General features: G+C 46.9%; 1 protein-coding gene across 1 annotated transcript in view; it reads right to left on the bottom strand.

The window, feature by feature from the left end:
- The window catches only part of slc2a9l2 (solute carrier family 2 member 9, like 2), a gene marked incomplete at both ends in the record, with an annotated part of 722,296 nt that overhangs the window by 691,255 nt on the left and 12,426 nt on the right, over positions 1-18,615 (bottom strand). Inside the window, one exon of the mRNA XM_084315784.1 lies at positions 11,379-11,483. Coding sequence (XP_084171910.1) covers positions 11,379-11,483 — 105 coding nt within the window. The remainder of the gene's footprint in view (positions 1-11,378; positions 11,484-18,615) is intronic.

Genomic DNA, 18,615 nt, shown 5'->3' with positions numbered 1-18,615 from the left:
AATCCGTCGACAACCCACCCAGGTCATGGGATGTGGTCGTCGGAAGAGGAAAAACCCCCATCTCAGTTGCTCTATAAAAACGCTGTTTCAACCACAAGCAACCAAGGCGTGCCAGTCAATCGCCTGTTTACAGCGAGCTAGCACTATACGTGCGTCGGGACACACCCCCATCAATGAACAGGCTATTTAGACCTGTCATTGAATCCCCAAGGCGCCCAGGGGAACGACAAGAGGGGTGTGACACTCCCTAACTCCAACACTTCTGGAATAGAAAGAAGGAAGCATCAACAGTATGTATCCCAGTCTACACAGCCGGGGTAAAAAATGTTCACATTTTTACATCCCACCACCCTCCCATAGGAAAGAGACGGGGATCCCCAGAGAGACTTCCCACGCGAGCTGTACAGATTGAAAAGAATATATTGCACCTTGAGCCATGTAAAAAACTGGTTTTAGGGCCTCCGGGGAAGAGGCACTGAACCCATACACACTCAATAAACGAATTGAATCGAATATACATACAATAGAAAAGGACCCTTCTAGAGGGTCCACTCACTTTGACAATCTGAGGAGGAAGGCTCTGTACTCTGATGGAGGCTTCCTCACATGGAAGAAGGAGTCCGAACTCACAGAAGGCCTGAATAGGCGCTTGGTGAGGAGGAGCCCTGACCACCCCCCCTGAAAACAGATCCATCACATGGACCTGAACAGCACACGGAAGTCCTACCAACAGAGACGCGCACGGTGACGTACTCTATGGCGGGGGAATTCCTGCGGTGCACACGCCCAATATACCAGGCCGTGGGACCAGGAACTCCCTCCCCCCCCCCCCCCCCCCCGTAACGTGCCGAACCGCCACGTGACGGGAACCTTGAAGGACAGGGGGTGTACCCCTGACCGACAGAACAATGGGGAGAGGAAAGGTTACCAGTTCACCCCTTTACGACCCCACACCCATGATACGACGTAACGACAAAAAGAGAATATGACAGTCATAGTCAGCTCTATGAAGCGTTTCACAGCTCCACACAGCGCATGAGCTAACCTGCTATCTGATTTTTACTAAGGAAAAACACAGAATAGAGAGGGCTCTAAGAACCCCGGTCCAACATACACATGTGCTTCTGTGGCCAGTACAACCCAGTTGTAGGTCACATGACACACACAACCCATCATCACCTACAAAAAATGGCAAAAACACTCAACAGAGGAACGCCGTTTTTTTCACAATGAGAGAATACATCATTCTTGATTAGTATCGACCACAGGCCTTGCTAAGCACACATGACAGCAACCAAACCAATTTCCCTGTAGGAAATAAGTTTCTCCAGCAGATTTAGCACAACCTCAGCAATCAAGCTAAGAGTTACATCGTATCCCTACCACACAAAAGACACAATTAATGCACAACATGTCTGATAGGAGGTGATAAAGTCCCCAGGGAACCGGGGGGGAAAACACAATCCTCCTATTTTACCCTCAATACGGCCAGTTAAAACAGGAAAACCTGTTAATGTGTGAACACACTGTTCATTGTCATCACAGTCTGAGAAAGAACATTCTTTTACTCACTTGTCACCAAGCATAGCTTCATAGGTTAGTTGCCTTAGTAGTGAGTACACGGTACACATAAACACCATGATGTTTCTCACACAACAACCAGATCAATACATCACGATCTGCACGGAGAAGCTAACCGCCAGTGACAAAAACAGCTCACACATAACCCGCAACGTATCCTAAACGCATTGCAACAACACACGTTTTGGGAAAAAACACCGTTATTCACAATACATTTAGCAAAGTAAAACCAGAAGACGTGTTATGAGGTCTGGCCAACCCCGTTCCTACCTGGAACGCAGATCAGCGAAGTGCAGTCACAAGACACCGTAGAACACAGCCGTCCTGTGTTGTTCGATCCGGGCAGCGTCGCCGCTCCAACCAGTCGCTACAGTCCTCTTTGTTGACGCAATCCCCGTCCAGGCTCAGGGCAGGGTCGACGAAACATCCCCTGTCAAGGATGACGTCGCGGTCAAGAGTGTAAAACATGTTAAAATCAAAGCACGTTCAACAGAATAGCATCAAGCTAACGGCGATCAGAAGCGAGCTCCCGGCGGCGCGCGAGAAGCTAAGCTACCCCGCGCCAGCCACGGCCACAGCAGCAAGCTAACGTTACCTAGCGACCACGACATGCTAGCCCCGCAGCTAACAGCCGACTGGCTAATAGTAGGCCTTAAGCAGGCCATGCAGCGATCCAGCAGGCTAACGCAGCAGTTAACAGCTGACTGGCTAACCGTAAGCTATGAACATGTAAACAATGACATAACACTCACCCAGACAGGCCGCCGTTCTGAACCTCTCCTCACTTTTTAAGAGAAAAGAGAAAACAAGACGTCAACACCGCTTCACAACGGTGACTTTACCACATCCGGCGGAATCAGCACAGTACCAACTGGCCTGTATAGCTGACTTTGAACATGAATCTGCCGCTATCGCACATTACATGCACATATCCCCTCGTGAAGGAATACTCTCATTTGGATATGAAAGATGGGGCCTTAACACGGTGACAGAGAGAATCCACTCGTCCAGAACACACAGGGATCACCAGTGTCAATGGTCGCGGCCCACTAGTTAAAACTATAATGGTCTCCAGACCAAGGCCTTCTGTCGCCTAGGCGGCTAAACAAAGGACCCTAGCCTGGGGCCGGTTTCCATAAACTTTGTCAAGTAGCCCCCATAGCACTAACAGACAAGTGGAGCCCGCCAGCAAACACTACTCACCCAACCTGGAACGCACCGCTTCTCACAACAGCGGCATGTCCGACAGTTCAGCTGTGGCCTGACAGGTTTCACCCCAACAAACACAGCAAGGAACTGCAGTTGAGAAGCATGCAGCGGCGTGCTCCCAATACGAAAACCGGTGGAGGGTTTTTAGAATGATCATCATCTTCTAGACACTCCAGTACGAAGACAATATCGCCGTATTTTCTCGAAAATAGTGAGAGAGAAAATAAAGATATGATGTCAACGTATCCTTGTTTCCCAAGCTGTTCCTAATCCAATTTCTTCCATCATGGTGTCAAGTGTGGGGATCTACCGAGGCACTTCTTCCTTGTGGTGAAAGCGAGAAGGAGGAGAGCAGGTGACCACACACCTGCTTATGAAGGTAAGCTGATGAGGGGTGTGGTCAGACTAATACTGGTATTAGAGGTACATTTGTGGTTTATTCAGTACGCGTGCACGTACGCGAGATAGTGCAGTGTGATGCCAAGCTAAGCCACTAACGATACAGAACTCATTAACATTATGAGTACATTAACATAGAGCATTAACTCTTTGGAATGGCCTGCCTCGGAACCTCTGCTGCATTTACAGTAGATTCACTTTTTAAAAGTATCTTAAATAGTGTTTAAATTGTTTTTAACACTGTAAAGTAATTTTTTGTTTTTGTTTTACACTAATGTAATTTTAGCTATCTTACTTGTTACAGTAGGTTCATTATGCATTGTGTGTACTGACTTTTAATAATTTAGTTTTTGCAATAGTGATTGTTTTTGTATGTTTTTTTGTGTGTGGACCCCAGGAAGACTAGCTGGTTGCTATCGCACCAGCTAATGGGGATCCCTAATAAAATAAAATAAAATAAAAATGCTAGGGGGACCCGATGCTCAGGGTGATGGTGTTGGAGGTCTGACCCCCCCCCCCCTCCTGACCGCCTGGGGCCTTTCACTCAGAAAGTCCAGTATCCAGGCGCTCAGAGCGGAGCTCAGACCCAGCTCGATCAGCTTGTCCACCAATCTGGTGGGGACTGATTGATTGATTGATTGAAAACTTTATTAACAGATTGCAGAATGGGTACAGTACAGTACAGCTCAATACATACAATTGTTAAGGGGATGCAGACCAGAGAAAGACTTTCGTCTTGTTTACATCAGGGTCCCCCATTTTCAATTCATCGTAACATATATGACATACATGACATACAGATAGACAGTACTGCTACATCTATACATTTATGACATACCAGATTTGCAAATACAGTACTTTTGTGATTTGTGATACAAAAAGAGTCCGGAAAAAAGAGTATATACATTTGACGTAGAAACTGTACATTGGATTGGGTAGGTGGGGGGGACTGTACATTGGAGGTGGTTGGGTGGGTGGGGGGGGGGGGGGTGGGTAGGAGTGGGGGGGGAGGTTGGGTAGGAGGGGTGGGTGGGGGACACTGTACAACTGTACAAACAAAACTGTACATTGGAATATTGACAAGACCATACTTGGTAATTTACTGTACATTGGAGGGGGTTGTGTTCGGACATTTACAGGGGCCAGTTTCGAGTTGCGGTCTCCCTTAGGTGTTTTTTGAGAGTGTTTTTGAAAGTGGGTAGTGATTCACATTCCTTTACAGCTTTGGGTAGGGCGTTCCACATTGATGTGGCATAATTGCGAAACGTGTTTAGTCCCTTGTTTGAGCCGAATCTGGGTTTAACATGATTTGTGGAGCTCCCTCTGGTGTTGTGATCGTGGTATTCACTGACCTTTGGGAAGTATTTTGACATGTACATGGGTACCTTGGTCGTGTAGTGTATCTTGTAGACCAGGCCCATTGCAAGTTGCTGTACTCTGTCGTCTACTCTAAGCCATCCTAGGTTGTCAAAGTGGGCAGGGGTGAGGTGGGTTCTAGGAGTAAGGTCAAGCAGTAGTCTGACCAGTTTGTTTTGAGATGTTTGTAATTTTTTTTTTAGCGCCTTTGAGGTGCTTTGGTACCATGAGGTGCAAGCATAGTCGTAGTACCCTTGAATGAGTGCTCCTGCCAGAGTCTTCAGGGTATTCTTGTTTACCAGTGAGGAGATCCGGTACAAGAATCGAGTTCGTTGGTTGACTTTTTTTATTACATTGGATGCCATTTTGTCACAGGAAAGATTTGCCTCTAGGATGGAACCCAGGTAGATAATATCTTCTTTCCTTGTGACAATATTGTCACCCACTGTAACTGAGAAGCCATCGGTCTTGCTGAGTTTGTTATTAGAACCGAAGAGAATGGACTCTGTTTTGCCCATGTGTAATGATAGTTTGTTATCAGCAAGCCATATGCAGATTTTGCCTAGTTCTGAGCTGAGGGTTTTTTCAACCTGTAACTTGTTCTTGTCAGAGACCAGCAGGGTTGAGTCGTCCGCAAACAGGAACAAGTTGCAGTCACAAGCTGACGACATGTCATTTGCATAAATTAGGAACAGTAGCGGACATAGTATGCTTCCTTGTGGAACACCACAGCTTACTGTGAGGGGGGGGGATAGGGTACCGTTTACCTCCACCATCTGCTCTCTCCCCTCCAGGTAGGATTGCATCCAGCTCACTGATAGACTATCAAAACCAATTGCTTTTAGCTTGTCAATCAGAATGGTGTGATTGACAGTGTCGAAGGCCTTTTGTAGGTCCAGCATGACCATGCCGCAGTATGGTCATGGTAGTCAACACTATGGTGTTGAACGCTGAGCTGTAGTCAATGAACAACAGTCTCACATAGCCCCCCTTCTGACGGTCTAGGTGAGAGAGGGTGCTGTGCAGTACTTGGGAGACCGCATCATCAGTGGACCTGTTTGGCCTGTATGCAAATTGCATAGGGTCCATATCACTGGGGAGGGAGGCACAAATGTGATCCTTGACCAGCCTCTCGAAACATTTCATGGCCACAGAGGTGAGTGCCACCGGTCTGTAGTCATTGAGACCTGCTGGGGAGGGTTTATTTGGTACCGGGATAATGGTGGACATCTTGAAGCAGGCAGGGACCACTGACTCCGCCAGGGATAGATTAAATATGGTGGTGAACACAGAGGCTAGCTGGTTAGCACAGGACTTAAGTATGCGTCCTGTTATTCCATCTGGGCCAGCAGCCTTTCTGGTGTTCACTTGCATAAATGCTCTTCTCACACTGTGTACCGTCAATGAGAGAGTGTCCCCGCCCCCCCGCGGATGCCCCCCCCCCCCCCCCCCCTCCACAACAGCCGGCGCGCCAGTGACGTCACTAGCCGTTGAGCTAGCGGCGCCACTGTTTGCACCAAACCACGCGTAGAAGGTGTTGAGCTGGTCCGCGAGGGAGGCGTCGTCGCTCCCCATTGAGGGGCCGCTGACTTTGTAGTCAGTTATCGTCCTCAGTCCCTGCCATAAGCTTCTTGTGTCATTCTGTGCCATTTGTGCCTCCATCTTGTCAGCATACGTCCTCTTAGCAAGTTTAACAGCCTTGCGCAGAGTGTAGACTGTTGTCTTGTACTCTTCCATGTTTCCTGACTCTCTGCCAAGGTTATAAGCAGTGGTGCGAGAGTTCAGAGCTGCTCTGATAGTACTGTCCACCCATGGTTTCTTGTTCGGGAACACCCTCGCCTTCTTTGTGGGGACAATACTGTCAGCGAGTGTTGTTATGAAGCTCACAACGGTGTCTGTGAACTCGCTGACGTCACTGGTGCTTCCCTCGAACATTCCCCAGTCGACGTCATCGAGTGCGTCCTGAAGCATGGCCTCTGATTGGTCGGTCCATCTTTTTACCTCACGTGACACGACGGCGTCACGTGATCTTTGTTTGTATGCCGGCACCAGGGTAATGGCGGCATGATCCGACGTGTTCGTCGCTCCCGCTAATTGTGGAGCCGGTACAGCCTTGTATCCGGCTCTGAACGGGGTGTAGCAGTGATCGAGTGTATTTCCTCCCCTTGTGGAGCAGACGATGTGTTGAAAGAAAGACGGCATGACTTTTTTCAAATTCGCCTGATTGAAATCCCCGGCTACAATCATGGCCGCATCTGGATGTTTGATCTGATGTGTGTTTAGATGATCGTGTAGCTCCGCCAGCGCCCTGACGACGTTCGCTTGGGGAGGGATGTATACTGCAGTCATGATTACTGCAGTGAACTCGCATGGAAGATGGAAGGGGCGACATTGGATGCTTGACACTCAGCATCAAGGGTTGGTTTGGGGGGAAGTCCTTGCGACATACTAGTGTCATGTCCAAGGGGTGTACTTGTACATCAAGCTGCCTCACCCTACGGAAACAGGAGATAGGCTCCTGCCCCATGTGCCGTTACGGCTCGAGAACCATTGGTTCTCAAAGGCAACTTCTTCCTCTCTTCTGGCTGTGGCGTCATCCCTCCATGTTACCCCCAGTTACCACTGTGTTCCCTTTCCCGTCGTGCCTGCTGTCATCTCTCCCGTGCCTTGCTGTTTTTGTACTAAGTGTTGTAAGTAGTTTAAGTATTCCGTTTTCGTTCTCGTGCCTCAGTTTGTCGTGTATTAGCGCCAGCTCGGCTGTGCCATTTATGTTCCGTTTTGTAACGTGTCGTCTTTCAGTAAAGTCTATATGTATACACGTTATCCTGCCGTCTCTGCCTCCTCCATTCCTGTCCGCAACTGAGCTCTCATCGCCTTCCCTCATTACCCCAATCGTAACAGAATGACGCCACCACGCAAGAGCTCAGCGGACAAAGTCACGGAGACGTTGGACATTGTGCTTGGCATGTTAGACGGGGATCTGACCAGTTACTCTCCAGCTAAATGGGTCTTCTGGATGAAACTCATAGACAACGTAGCGAAGGAGAGTCCAACACAGACACCTCAGATGAGGCTTATGACTGACAAAGTCTGTGCTCTCATGGAGAGAGCTAGGCGAGCCTCGTCTGCTAGATTAGCCCCTGCAGCTAGCCAGGCAGCGTGTATCACTTGCTAGCGCTACAAGCTCAAACACCCTACAACCACCACTATTGTCGCGTCCACAAGCTCCCCCGGCAGAACACCCGCAAGGACAAAGGCACACAAAGAGGAGAGAACCACCCCAAATCGGGCACTCATGCCGGCCAACAAGCGACCTGCGTCTATGCCTTCTACATCGGGCATTCATGCTGGCTAACAAGCTGGGTGTCGTGGTATGGCGTTAGCACAACAATAGCTACCAAGCTAAGCTACATTAGCTTCTAACGGTATATACACAATATGTACAACGACACAATGATTTACATTATTACATATGGTAACGTGGTTGTGGCTTTTACAAATAGTGGTTAGCTTTAGAGATGGATGGCTATGATCACGGAGCAATAGTGCTGTTAGGTGAAACAGATAGAGCTTCATTCATCACTCGGCTAGTAGTAGCAAGGCTCTCTGGCTGCCGCTAGCTGTGTGTGACTCTCAGGCGTAAGCGGGGTAAGGGGGGCGTGCTAGCGTAGGGTCACGTGGGCTTAGTGGCCAATCAGGCGAACCCGGAAACCGAAATCCGACTAAATCCGTTGCGGAAGTGATACACGCAGCCAGGCATCCACAGCTAATCCAACCCCTACCGTTAGCCTAGCTCCTGCAGTTAGCCAAGCCCTCCCAGCTAGCATTGTTCCTGCAGCTAGTCGGGCCCCCCCAGCTAGCACAGTCCCCACTACTAGCTTAGGCTCTGCAGCTAGCCAGGTTCAACCAGCTAGCATAACCCTCACTGTTAGCCTAGCTCATGAAGCTAACCAGGTCTCCCCAGCTAGCAGTGGCCCTACAGTCAGTCCAGGCCCCACAGTTAGCCTAGCTCCCGCAGCTCGCAGACCTCCGAGAGCTAGCAAGGCTCGGAGGTCTAGCAAGGCTCAGGCTAGTATTGCTAACAAGGCCTCCACAGCTGGTCCAGCTAGCATTACCCCGAAAGCTAGCCTAGCTCCTACAGCTAGCATTGTTCCGGCAGTTAGCCAGGCCTCCCCAGTTAGCACAGTCTCCACTGCTAGCTTAGGCTCTGCAGCTAATCAGGCCTTCCCAGCTAGCACAGTTCCCACTGCTAGCTTAGGCTCTGTAGCTATCCAGGTTCAACCAACTAACCTTTCCCCCACAGTGAGTCCAGACTCCTCATCCTACACCACGCCTCGCTGCCGAGACCGGTCCGATCTCCGCACCTTGCCCGGCCTCTACATTTGGTCCGGCTGCTGTGCCGGCTCCCGGCTCCTCGACTGACCCTGGTTCCCCGTCTGGTCCAGCTCTGCGCCGTGATCGGCGTCCTGGTCCTCGCCTTGGTCTTCGCCGTGGCCTTCGCCGTGGTCTGTGTGGGCTCCTGCTCCGGGGGTCGTCGCCGCCGCACCTCCGTTCCGGCTCTCCTGAACCGGTTCCTAGTCCGGCGGCTGGAGGGTCTCGCGTCGGGATCCGGCTCCGGGGTCCAGCTCCCCTTCCCGGGCTTCGACACATGTCCCCACCCCTCCTCGTCGGACCTCTGTTCCCAGGTCCAGCCCTCCTCCCCGGGTCTCGGTGCCCATCCCCACCCCCCCTCGTCGGGCCTCTGTTCCCAGCTCCAACCCCCTTCTCCGGGTCTCTGCACCCATCCCCACCCCCCCTCGTCAGGCCTCTGTTCCCAGCTCCTGCCTCCCTCTCTGGGCCTCTGCACCTGTTTTCAGCCCCCCTGACTGCTATGCCCCTCCTGGGTTCTTTTTTCGGCCTCCCAGCCCCAGTTCTCCGGGTCCTCGCCCTCACTTCGGTCCGGGGTCTCGGCCTCCGGCCTCGCACATTCCCGGACGTTGTTATCGAGCGTCTGGAAGCCGCCCGTTCGGGTGGGGGTACTGTAACGATCCCATACTCGGCCCTCGTTTGGGCTGTGGGGGGAGAAGGAACATTGGAGGCCTACCTTCCTCCAGTCTCATACCACCCTCTAGTGGTCACCAGCAGTTGGTGCAGACATTGATTACATTGTTAACTCACATGCTTACTTTGATTAATGGGATGATTAATGGGATGTCACTGTGTGTGTTGTTGTTGAACTTCCCCACCCTGGTGTGAATTGGTTTCCCTGGTTAGTGTTTTGGTATATTGCTTATTGTCTAGTGGTTAATGTTTGTTTTGGACTGGCCAGCTGTTGTCAATGATTCGTTAGTCTTGGTATTTAAGTGTGTCTTCCTCTCTTCTGGTTGTGGCGTCATCCCTCCATGTTACCCCCAGTTACCACTGTGTTCCCTTTCCCGTCGTGCCTGCTGTCATCTCTCCCGTGCCTTGCTGTTTTTGTACTAAGTGTTGTAAGTAGTTTAAGTATTCCGTTTTCGTTCTCATGCCTCAGTTCGTCGTGTATTAGCGCCAGCTCGGCTGTGCCTTTTATGTTCCGTTTTGTAACGTGTCGTCTTTCAGTAAAGTCTATATGTATACACGTTATCCTGCCGTCTCTGCCTCCTCCATTCCTGTCAGCAACTGAGCTCTCATCGCCTTCCCTCACTACCCCAATCGTAACAGGGTAGTGATTCACATTCCTTTACAGCTTTGGGTAGGGCGTTCCACATTGATGTGGCATAATTGCTAAACGTGTTTAGTCCCTTGTTTGAGTTGAATCTGGGTTTAACATGATTTGTGGAGCTCCCTCTGGTGTTGTGATCGTGGTATTCACTGACCTTTGGGAAGTATTTTGACATGTACATGGGTACCTTGGTCGTGTAGTGTATCTTGTAGACCAGGCCCATTGCAAGTTGCTGTATTCTGTTGTCTACTCTAAGCCATCCTAGGTTGTCAAAGTGGGCAGGGGTGAGGTGGGTTCTAGGAGTCAGGTCAAGCAGTAGTCTGACTAGTTTGTTTTGAGATGTTTGTAATTTGGTTTTTAGTGCCTTTGAGGTGCTTTGGTACCATGAGGTGCAAGCATAGTCGTAGTACCCTTGAATGAGTGCTCCTGCCAGAGTCTTCAGGGTATTCTTGTTTACCAGTGAGGAGATCCGGTACAAGAATCTAGTTCGTTGGTTGACTTTTTTTATTACATTGGATGCCATTTTGTCACAGGAAAGATTAGCCTCTAGGATGGAACCCAGGTAGGTAATTTTAGATGTGTGACGCAATAAACGCCGAAAGCATATTGATTCTTGCGTCTCGAAAGCAATCCAATGCACTCGAGGTGTGTATATTGATCAACGTAACAACATATCTCTGGCGGAGCTTTTTCCCAGATGCACCGAGCGCCGCTTCCGGTTTAGAGTGGAGTGTAACTCGCCCGAAATCCACCAGGCGACGGTATTGAGGCGTTGCAATATCAGACAGGGTCCAGCTGGCTCCCGGAGGTTTCCTGGATGAATTATGAATGCCAATAGCGAATAAAAGAAATAACGATCATAAAAACGAGTTTACTCGTTGTTGGCACTCAACGCATGGCAATTAATGTGTTAAGAGAAAGAGATCATAAAAAAAAAAGTATATACATTCGAAGGGGAAGAAACTGTACATTGGAGGGGGTTGGGTACATAGGAACGACTGACCAAGCCGGAGGTGCTGCCGGCGGCAAGATTCAAACCCAGAGTCTCGAGGCGAGTGCTTAGACCTCTGCGCTACCCAGTCACACCCCACGAGAAATCAACATTGACAGTCTACAGCAAAGTGTGGCAGGATGAGCTGACAGTTGGACTCACCAGAGCAGGAGCGTTGACCACAGACAGATTGTAGCCATACAGATACGATGACCCCAGGGCGCCGAAGAAAGCTGCATTCACTAGGCAGGCCGTGATTGGCTGCTGCTGAAAGAACACAAATACACACACACACACACAGACACAGAGAGACACACGTACACATGCAGTATTTTAGAAGCTTTGTGATTGCAGGTCATTGTGCACATCGCGTGGACACACACAAGCCCACAGCCATACATTTTGGAGGCCATGTCATTGTGAAATAAACACTTGTACTTGTATATCTTGGTCTATATACTTATTGTTAAGTATACTATATACTTATTGTTTATGTGTCTTGTAAGCCCATATGGGCTGGGTATACATCTGTATGTAAAATATCAATCAATCATGTACACACACACACATATGCACACTCACTCACTCTCTCATGCCTTCACACGCACTCAAAGAAAATACATTTTAGAGGTTGTGTCATTGATCATTGTGCAATTCCATCCTTTTCTATCTTAACCAAGGTCGCATTGAAATCATATATACTCAATATACAGTATTGGCCCAGGTATCTCGGCCAGGTCAAGAGTCCATCAAAGGCTTTTGCTCATCTATGTCAATCAAAGCGTCACCAGCTTCAACCACCATCCGCTGCCTCAACTCAAGGACAACATCAGGGTGATATAATAAATATGTGACGTAAATGGAATGCAAGGCTACATCAGGAGCTGTGAAAGAGAGGCATTGAGATAATTGTGTAAAGCCTGTTCCCCTGGTTCTCTTGCCAAACTCGCTGTGTTGAATCTGGGGAGTGACGTCTTTAAATGTGTAATTTAGATCATTGATAGGCCAAACCATGTGACCGCCAGATCCAATCACATTTCAGGAAGACGGATGGTTAAACAGGAAGTGAGTCGTTACTAACGCACTCGTGAATCAGATTTCTACCATAGCCAGTTCTGAGTCATCTGGCCTCATGGTGGCCCAACAGCTCTGTTTAGGGACATGGTCACAAAAGGTGGATTTAGAATTAGGGCCGTTCAGGGGATATACCCACTGTCAAAGATTTGGGAAGGATTTTATGCAAGGGCACCTTTAATATTATAAGGGAATTCTTAATGTGAGGTTATGAAGTTAGACGTTTCTCTGTTGTTCTTTAATGGGTGTATTTGTGTTCTTTCTTGTATTTCACTGATGAAGAAACAACAATTAAGATACTTCTCATTGTGAGCTTTAAGTAAAACGTGTGTACATGTTCAGTCCAGCACTGATACTGTGTGAAGAACAAGTCTGCACACTGACAACATCTACAAAGAGACAAAAATAGATAGTTGAAAAGTGAATGTTTCAGACTATCATCAGCACAGCTGCTATGTTTCTCATAGGGGTCTTAAAGGAACATGCGAACATTATGGGAAATGCAGCTTGTAACACAGGGAAGTGTAATAAGACATTGACTTGGATACCCCATGGTTTAGAGGTATGGTAGTGTGATCTTATCAGTAGATTATTTTGAAGATGGAACCCAGTCAGTGGAACAGGCCTCAGTGTCATGGTTGAAAACCCAAGAAGTCAGACACCAGTCAAACATACAGCAGGTTGAGTTGGGTTTACATGCATGTTCCATAGTTTTGGCATGTTCCTTTAAAAGGGTAAATATGTATAATGGAACTATGCAATATGAATTCATAAATAAATTCTAAAATCACCTTATTTCACAATTTGATTGAAAGTTGTTGCAATGCAATTCCATCGTCGGCCAAGTTTTCATTTTAACTACACATTGCACCAGGTGAGTTAGTTGAAGAGGTGAGCCAATTAGTGAAATCATCAGCTGGTGTTTAGGCAAGGCTGGAATGAAACCAAGCATACACTCTGCCCACAATGGAATGTGTTCTGCAATAGACAATGCTGAAATGAAAGAACAGAGGACACTTTTTTTGAGGACACTTCTCTGCTCCACTCTGCTCCTGTGGCTAAAACCCCGAGTGCGCCCTACAAGTTCTGAGCGCACTCTGGGTTTTAGCCAGAGGGACCTTTCAGAGAGAGATGACAGGTGAGAGCATAGGATGAGCGGCATATACATATCAGTATACTGCGTGATTGGTTCTTGAGTCTTGACAAGCATGCAGTCGTTCAGTATTGACAAAGCCTACTTTGCTAGACCGATTTTTTTCGCAGTATACAGTACATATACGTATAAGTACAAGTATAAGTCTTTATTTGTCATCAGATTAACACACACACACACACACACACACACACACACACACACACACACACACACATGCGATGAGTGACCCACGAGTCATGAGACGTGTGTGTGTCTTTTTGAGATCAGTCACAAATCGCTTCCTGTTGAATATATCAGACAGGGATCAGATGCCGAACCACGGTTGTTTTACACACGCCTCATTCACCTTATAAGGAGATGGCGGGTGTGTCTGTATGCAAATGAATTGAGCGTGAACGCGCATTTCAGTTTAAGAATGAGTGGGATTCATCATGCAAGACACCTGGGTAAGCACAGATTTGGACGTTAAGAACGGCTTGATGAATGTGGTGGTGGCTTTTCTTATTGTTCTCTTAACAGACAGGTAAGCAAGAATATAAGAAAAATAATAAGAGAGTATTACTATTGAATGAATGATCTTTATTGTCATTGTTACAATGTTACAACGAAATTTGAAATGCAGCCCTAGGTGCTAGCCGTCACACAGTCCTAGATCATAAAAACACAGTCCTAAACACAGTATTAAATATAAAAACAAGAGTAAGGCATATTAGACATAACATAAACATAAACAGGGGGGGTATAAAAGATAATTGCATCCCTTAGTGTTGTGTGTGTGTGCGTGTGTGTATGCATGGGGGGGGGGGGGGGCAGGGAGATTGTTGTTAAAAAAATTTGCTGAGTTTAGTGCACATATGGCCCTGGGATAAAAACAAAACTTCAGTCTGTTAGTCCGGGTGGGCATGACGCTGAAACACCTGCCCGAGCGCAGCCGTATGAGGTGTTTGTTGCCAGGGTGGTGTGGGTCCTTAAGTATTTTGACTGCCTTCTTAAGACAGCGGGAGTTGTAAAGTTCTTCCAGGGAGGGGAGAGGGCATCCAATGATTTTTTTGGGCGAGTTGACGACCCTCTGGAGCGCCTTCCTCTCTGCGGCTGTGCAGCTGAGGAACCACACGTTGATGCAGTAGGTGAGGATGCTTTCCACGGAGCAGCGGTAAAAGGACACAAGCAGGTCTTGTCTAAGGTGGTAATTCCTGAGTATTCTCAGGAAGTAGAGGGTATTGTTGAATGAGGCCCAATCTGTATAGTCAGAGTCATGCCTCCAAGGAGTTATCCATTAAAAAAGCACGTTTATGAGAGGATGACATCATGATAATTTGTACTTCTTTCAATTTTTTTTTGAAACAAAAAGTATCATTGCCTCTAATACCGTGAATCATATCGCATTAGTAATATCTGTCAAAGAGTTGCAATATGATTTTTTCCCCCCAAAATCATTTAGCAGTTAAGAGGGAATTTCATAGGCGGCACAGTGGTGTAGTGGTTAACTCCTCGAGCCTCACAGCTAGAAGGTCCTGGGTTCGATTCCCACTTGGTACCCAGGTGGTGTATCTCCTGGGCTTTTCTGTGTGGAGTTTGCATGTTCTCCCCGTGCTTGCAGCCCCCCCCCCCCCCCCCCCCCCCCCCAAAACACACGGCAAGCCGTGTCTGCTCCCGGCTGCCCTTGGTGGGGGGGACGACAACGGGATGGATCAAGCGCAGAGAGGCATTTCATCGGCGACCCAATGCATGTGTGTGTGTGTTCTTGTGTGTCACCCAGCTTACATGTGCGTGTTGCTGCATGACAAGTAAAGACTTCTTCTTCTTCACAAATGTTAGCACAGTTCGGTTGTTTCTATGCTATAAGACAGTTGAGTTTCCATCCGTGAACGCTCATCACCGTCTCCAGAGAAAAAAACGCAAACAGCTGAATAAGTGCAATTTGCATACGGAACCATCAGCCATCATCACAATCAGCTGAGTGATTAAGCTCAGTGACCCAAATGCAGGAGCAGAGTGTGTAGAGCGGCATTAGTGCGAGACGACTCGGGTACCGAAGGAGAAGACAGCAGAGACATTCGTTTTACTTCTGCCTGCATAGACTCATCCCAAGGACACTGCAATCAACAGGAGCAATGGGAGATGGGGTGCTCTAGACCAGAATCAAGACCAGGTACTGTAGACAAGAATCAAGACCAGGGCAATTTACTGAATTGATTTGTGTAAGAATAATTCAGATTATTTTATTGTCACAGCTTTTTTAAATGTACAAACGTTCAGAAAAACATGAGATGCTTGTTTTTCCCGGCTCCTCAACCATAGTAGATTTGTTAACATAGTACCTAACGTATTCTATCTATACAAACTATAAGTATACGCTATAACTATACATATAAATTATAACCTAAATAAGCTATAAATAAACTATAAAAGAAAACTATAAACTAAACATAATACACAACGTATATTCTATCTTTACAAACTATACAATACAAGGTATATGTTAGCAGCAGTGTTAAGTGTGCTTGTGTGGTGTGTAAGTCACTATGGTGCTTTTGTGTGTACGGTTGTGTAATAAGTCTGTCCATCAGTGGTCTGTTTGCCCGGTGAAAGTAGCTGTTCAGTGTTCTGAGTGTGGACCTGAGACTGCAGTACCGTCTGCCAGACGGCATGAGCTCAAACAAGACCCAGACCCATGTCCTCAAATGTATTAGCAAAGCTTCACCGTGTAACTTTGGGAGAACAATCATCAATCATTTGGAAATTGAATTGTTCAAGTGGCACTAACTATAAATAACAAAATGTTACAATTAAGGTACAGCATGGCTACACATATTGACATCGTAACAGATGAATGGGCAAACTAATTCATCTGATTAGGCCACCACTCCTGGGTAGAAGGTTGGCTGATTGGTTTTTGTTTTGTTTTGTTTTTTCAAGAGATGGCACCACATTAGTCTAGTTCTGACTCACTGTGAAATCTGTGAAATATAGACTTTAAAATGTTATTATTTGTTTATAAAGCCCTTCCTGGATTAGTTACCATTACCACAATACATTATTGACCTGCTGACCTCTTATTCTGCTCCCAGGTCACTGAGGTCATCCTCACAACAGCTCCTCTCAGTCCTCACTCACGTCCCATAACCAGAGGAAAAGTTTTTTTTTGCTGCCCCCAGACTTTAGAACAGTCTACCGTCTCACATTAAGTCCCGTCTCACATCAAGTCCTATCCCACTACTGAAATATTTAAATCACATCTGAAGACCCACCCTTTTCCTATTGCTTTTAGTACAGTTTGAGGTTGCCCTACTTTTCTTGCCCATCTTATCTTATGATATTATTTTATTCTATATCTGTACTGTACTGTATTGGCTTCATATTAGATTAGATTCAAATTCATTGTCATCATACAGCACAAGTACAGTACAACAAAAATAAGTTTGGCTTCCAACCAGAGTGCAAATGTAACAGTAACGTGCAACAGCAATATACAATGTACAGGTGATTAAACTGGGCACAACATATACAAATTAGTACTACTGAGTGTAGTGCTAATCAGATGTACAGTATGTATTGTTTTGTTGGCACAAGTTTTACTATGGCACTGTGTCGTTTTGTATTTGTTATTGCTATGTGTTTTATTGTAATAATTTGTAATAAGTTGTTTTTAAACATTCTATATAAATAAAAGTGACTTGATTTGACTTAGTACTAGAATAATAATAATTATTATTATACTATTATTAAGAATATTTCTGGTTATTTTCAACCTAGAACTTATTTTGTCACCTGGTTTAACTGGTTAAACCCAGACTACTTTATGATTAGCTAGGAAGATATTTCAGAATGAGAGATGAGAACAGAGCAAAATTCATAATCACATTCTCCAGTGGCAAGGAGCTGTTTGGGCACCACCCTGAAATGAATAGGCAGCTCCGGTACGGATTCTGCAGTCTGTAAAATGAATGACCCCATCATTACAGTGAATGAACGAACCAAAATATAATCAACTACAAAGGAGCACTCAGTGGAGCGCAAATCTCCAACACTTGGCACGCCGCTCACACAGACTATGCTATAATTATAGCATAGCAACAAACACACAGACAAACACACTGACCGCTCTCCAATTATAGTTAGCATTAGCATACTAATGCTAGACGGTAATAGAAAGCATAGGAAGGATGTTAGGAAGAATCGGAAGGATGCATAGGAAGGATGTTAGGAAGAATCGGAAGGATGCATAGGAAGGATGTTAGGAAGAATTGGAAGGATGTTAGGAAGCATAGGAAGGATGATAGGAAGCATGTTAGAAACAGGTTCCAAGCACAATTTATACATAAATGTTTAGGTATAGAAATGACAATAGGTGGGGGTGGCTGGGTGGCGCAGCAGACATTGCGCTCGTCACCAACGCAAGAGACACCGGGTTCGACTCCGGCTGTCGGCGTTGCCTCCGGCTTGGGCCAGCCGTCATACTAACTCAATTGGCAGAGTTAGCGGGTGGAAGTCGATCGGTGGTAATCTGGACGTTGTGGACAGCGACTCCTACAGGTCGGTTGGGGACGCCTGCACAGCAGAGACAGGAAATGGCGGGGGTAGTGTGAGCCTCCCACACGTTACACCTCGCCAATGAGAGTCCGCGCTGGCAGGTGAAAAGATGTGACAGGCTGCCTCCTCGTGTATCGGAGGGGACACGTGATGCAAGGCTTCTATCCTCCCTACAACCGGCCAGTGGGGGGCATATGCGTGCAACGTTCAAGACAGGGGAGGGAAGAATTGGCACAGTGGAATTGGGATGGGAGAAAGAAATTGAAAAAAGAGGGGAAAAAGTGGATAAAAAATAATAAGAAATTACAATAGGTTCACTATGGCATTTCCATGTTGTAAATAGGGGCCAGAGAGCTGATTCCCTGAGGTTCTGAGCAGCTAACCTGTGTAGCATCGCTCTCTTCTGTTGAAAAGGTGTAACTTTATACTGATTATCTATTTGAATGGACAATGATGGAAATCAACTCAAATAATACTTGTCGTTGACCGTATTATCCACCTCTGCCTTTTAGTTAGCGAGATATGCTGCGCGCACACACACACACACACACACACACACACACGCAACCAATCAGATAGGCGTTCCACCATAATTAAGTCAATGGGGGCCATTCACGTAATATTACGTGATTGCCC

The sequence above is a fragment of the Notolepis coatsorum genome (genome assembly GCF_963971535.1).
Source record: "Notolepis coatsorum genome assembly, chromosome: 6".
In the NCBI taxonomy this organism is placed as follows: Eukaryota; Metazoa; Chordata; class Actinopteri; order Aulopiformes; family Paralepididae; genus Notolepis; species Notolepis coatsorum.
This window is presented reverse-complemented; position numbering and strand designations above follow the sequence as displayed.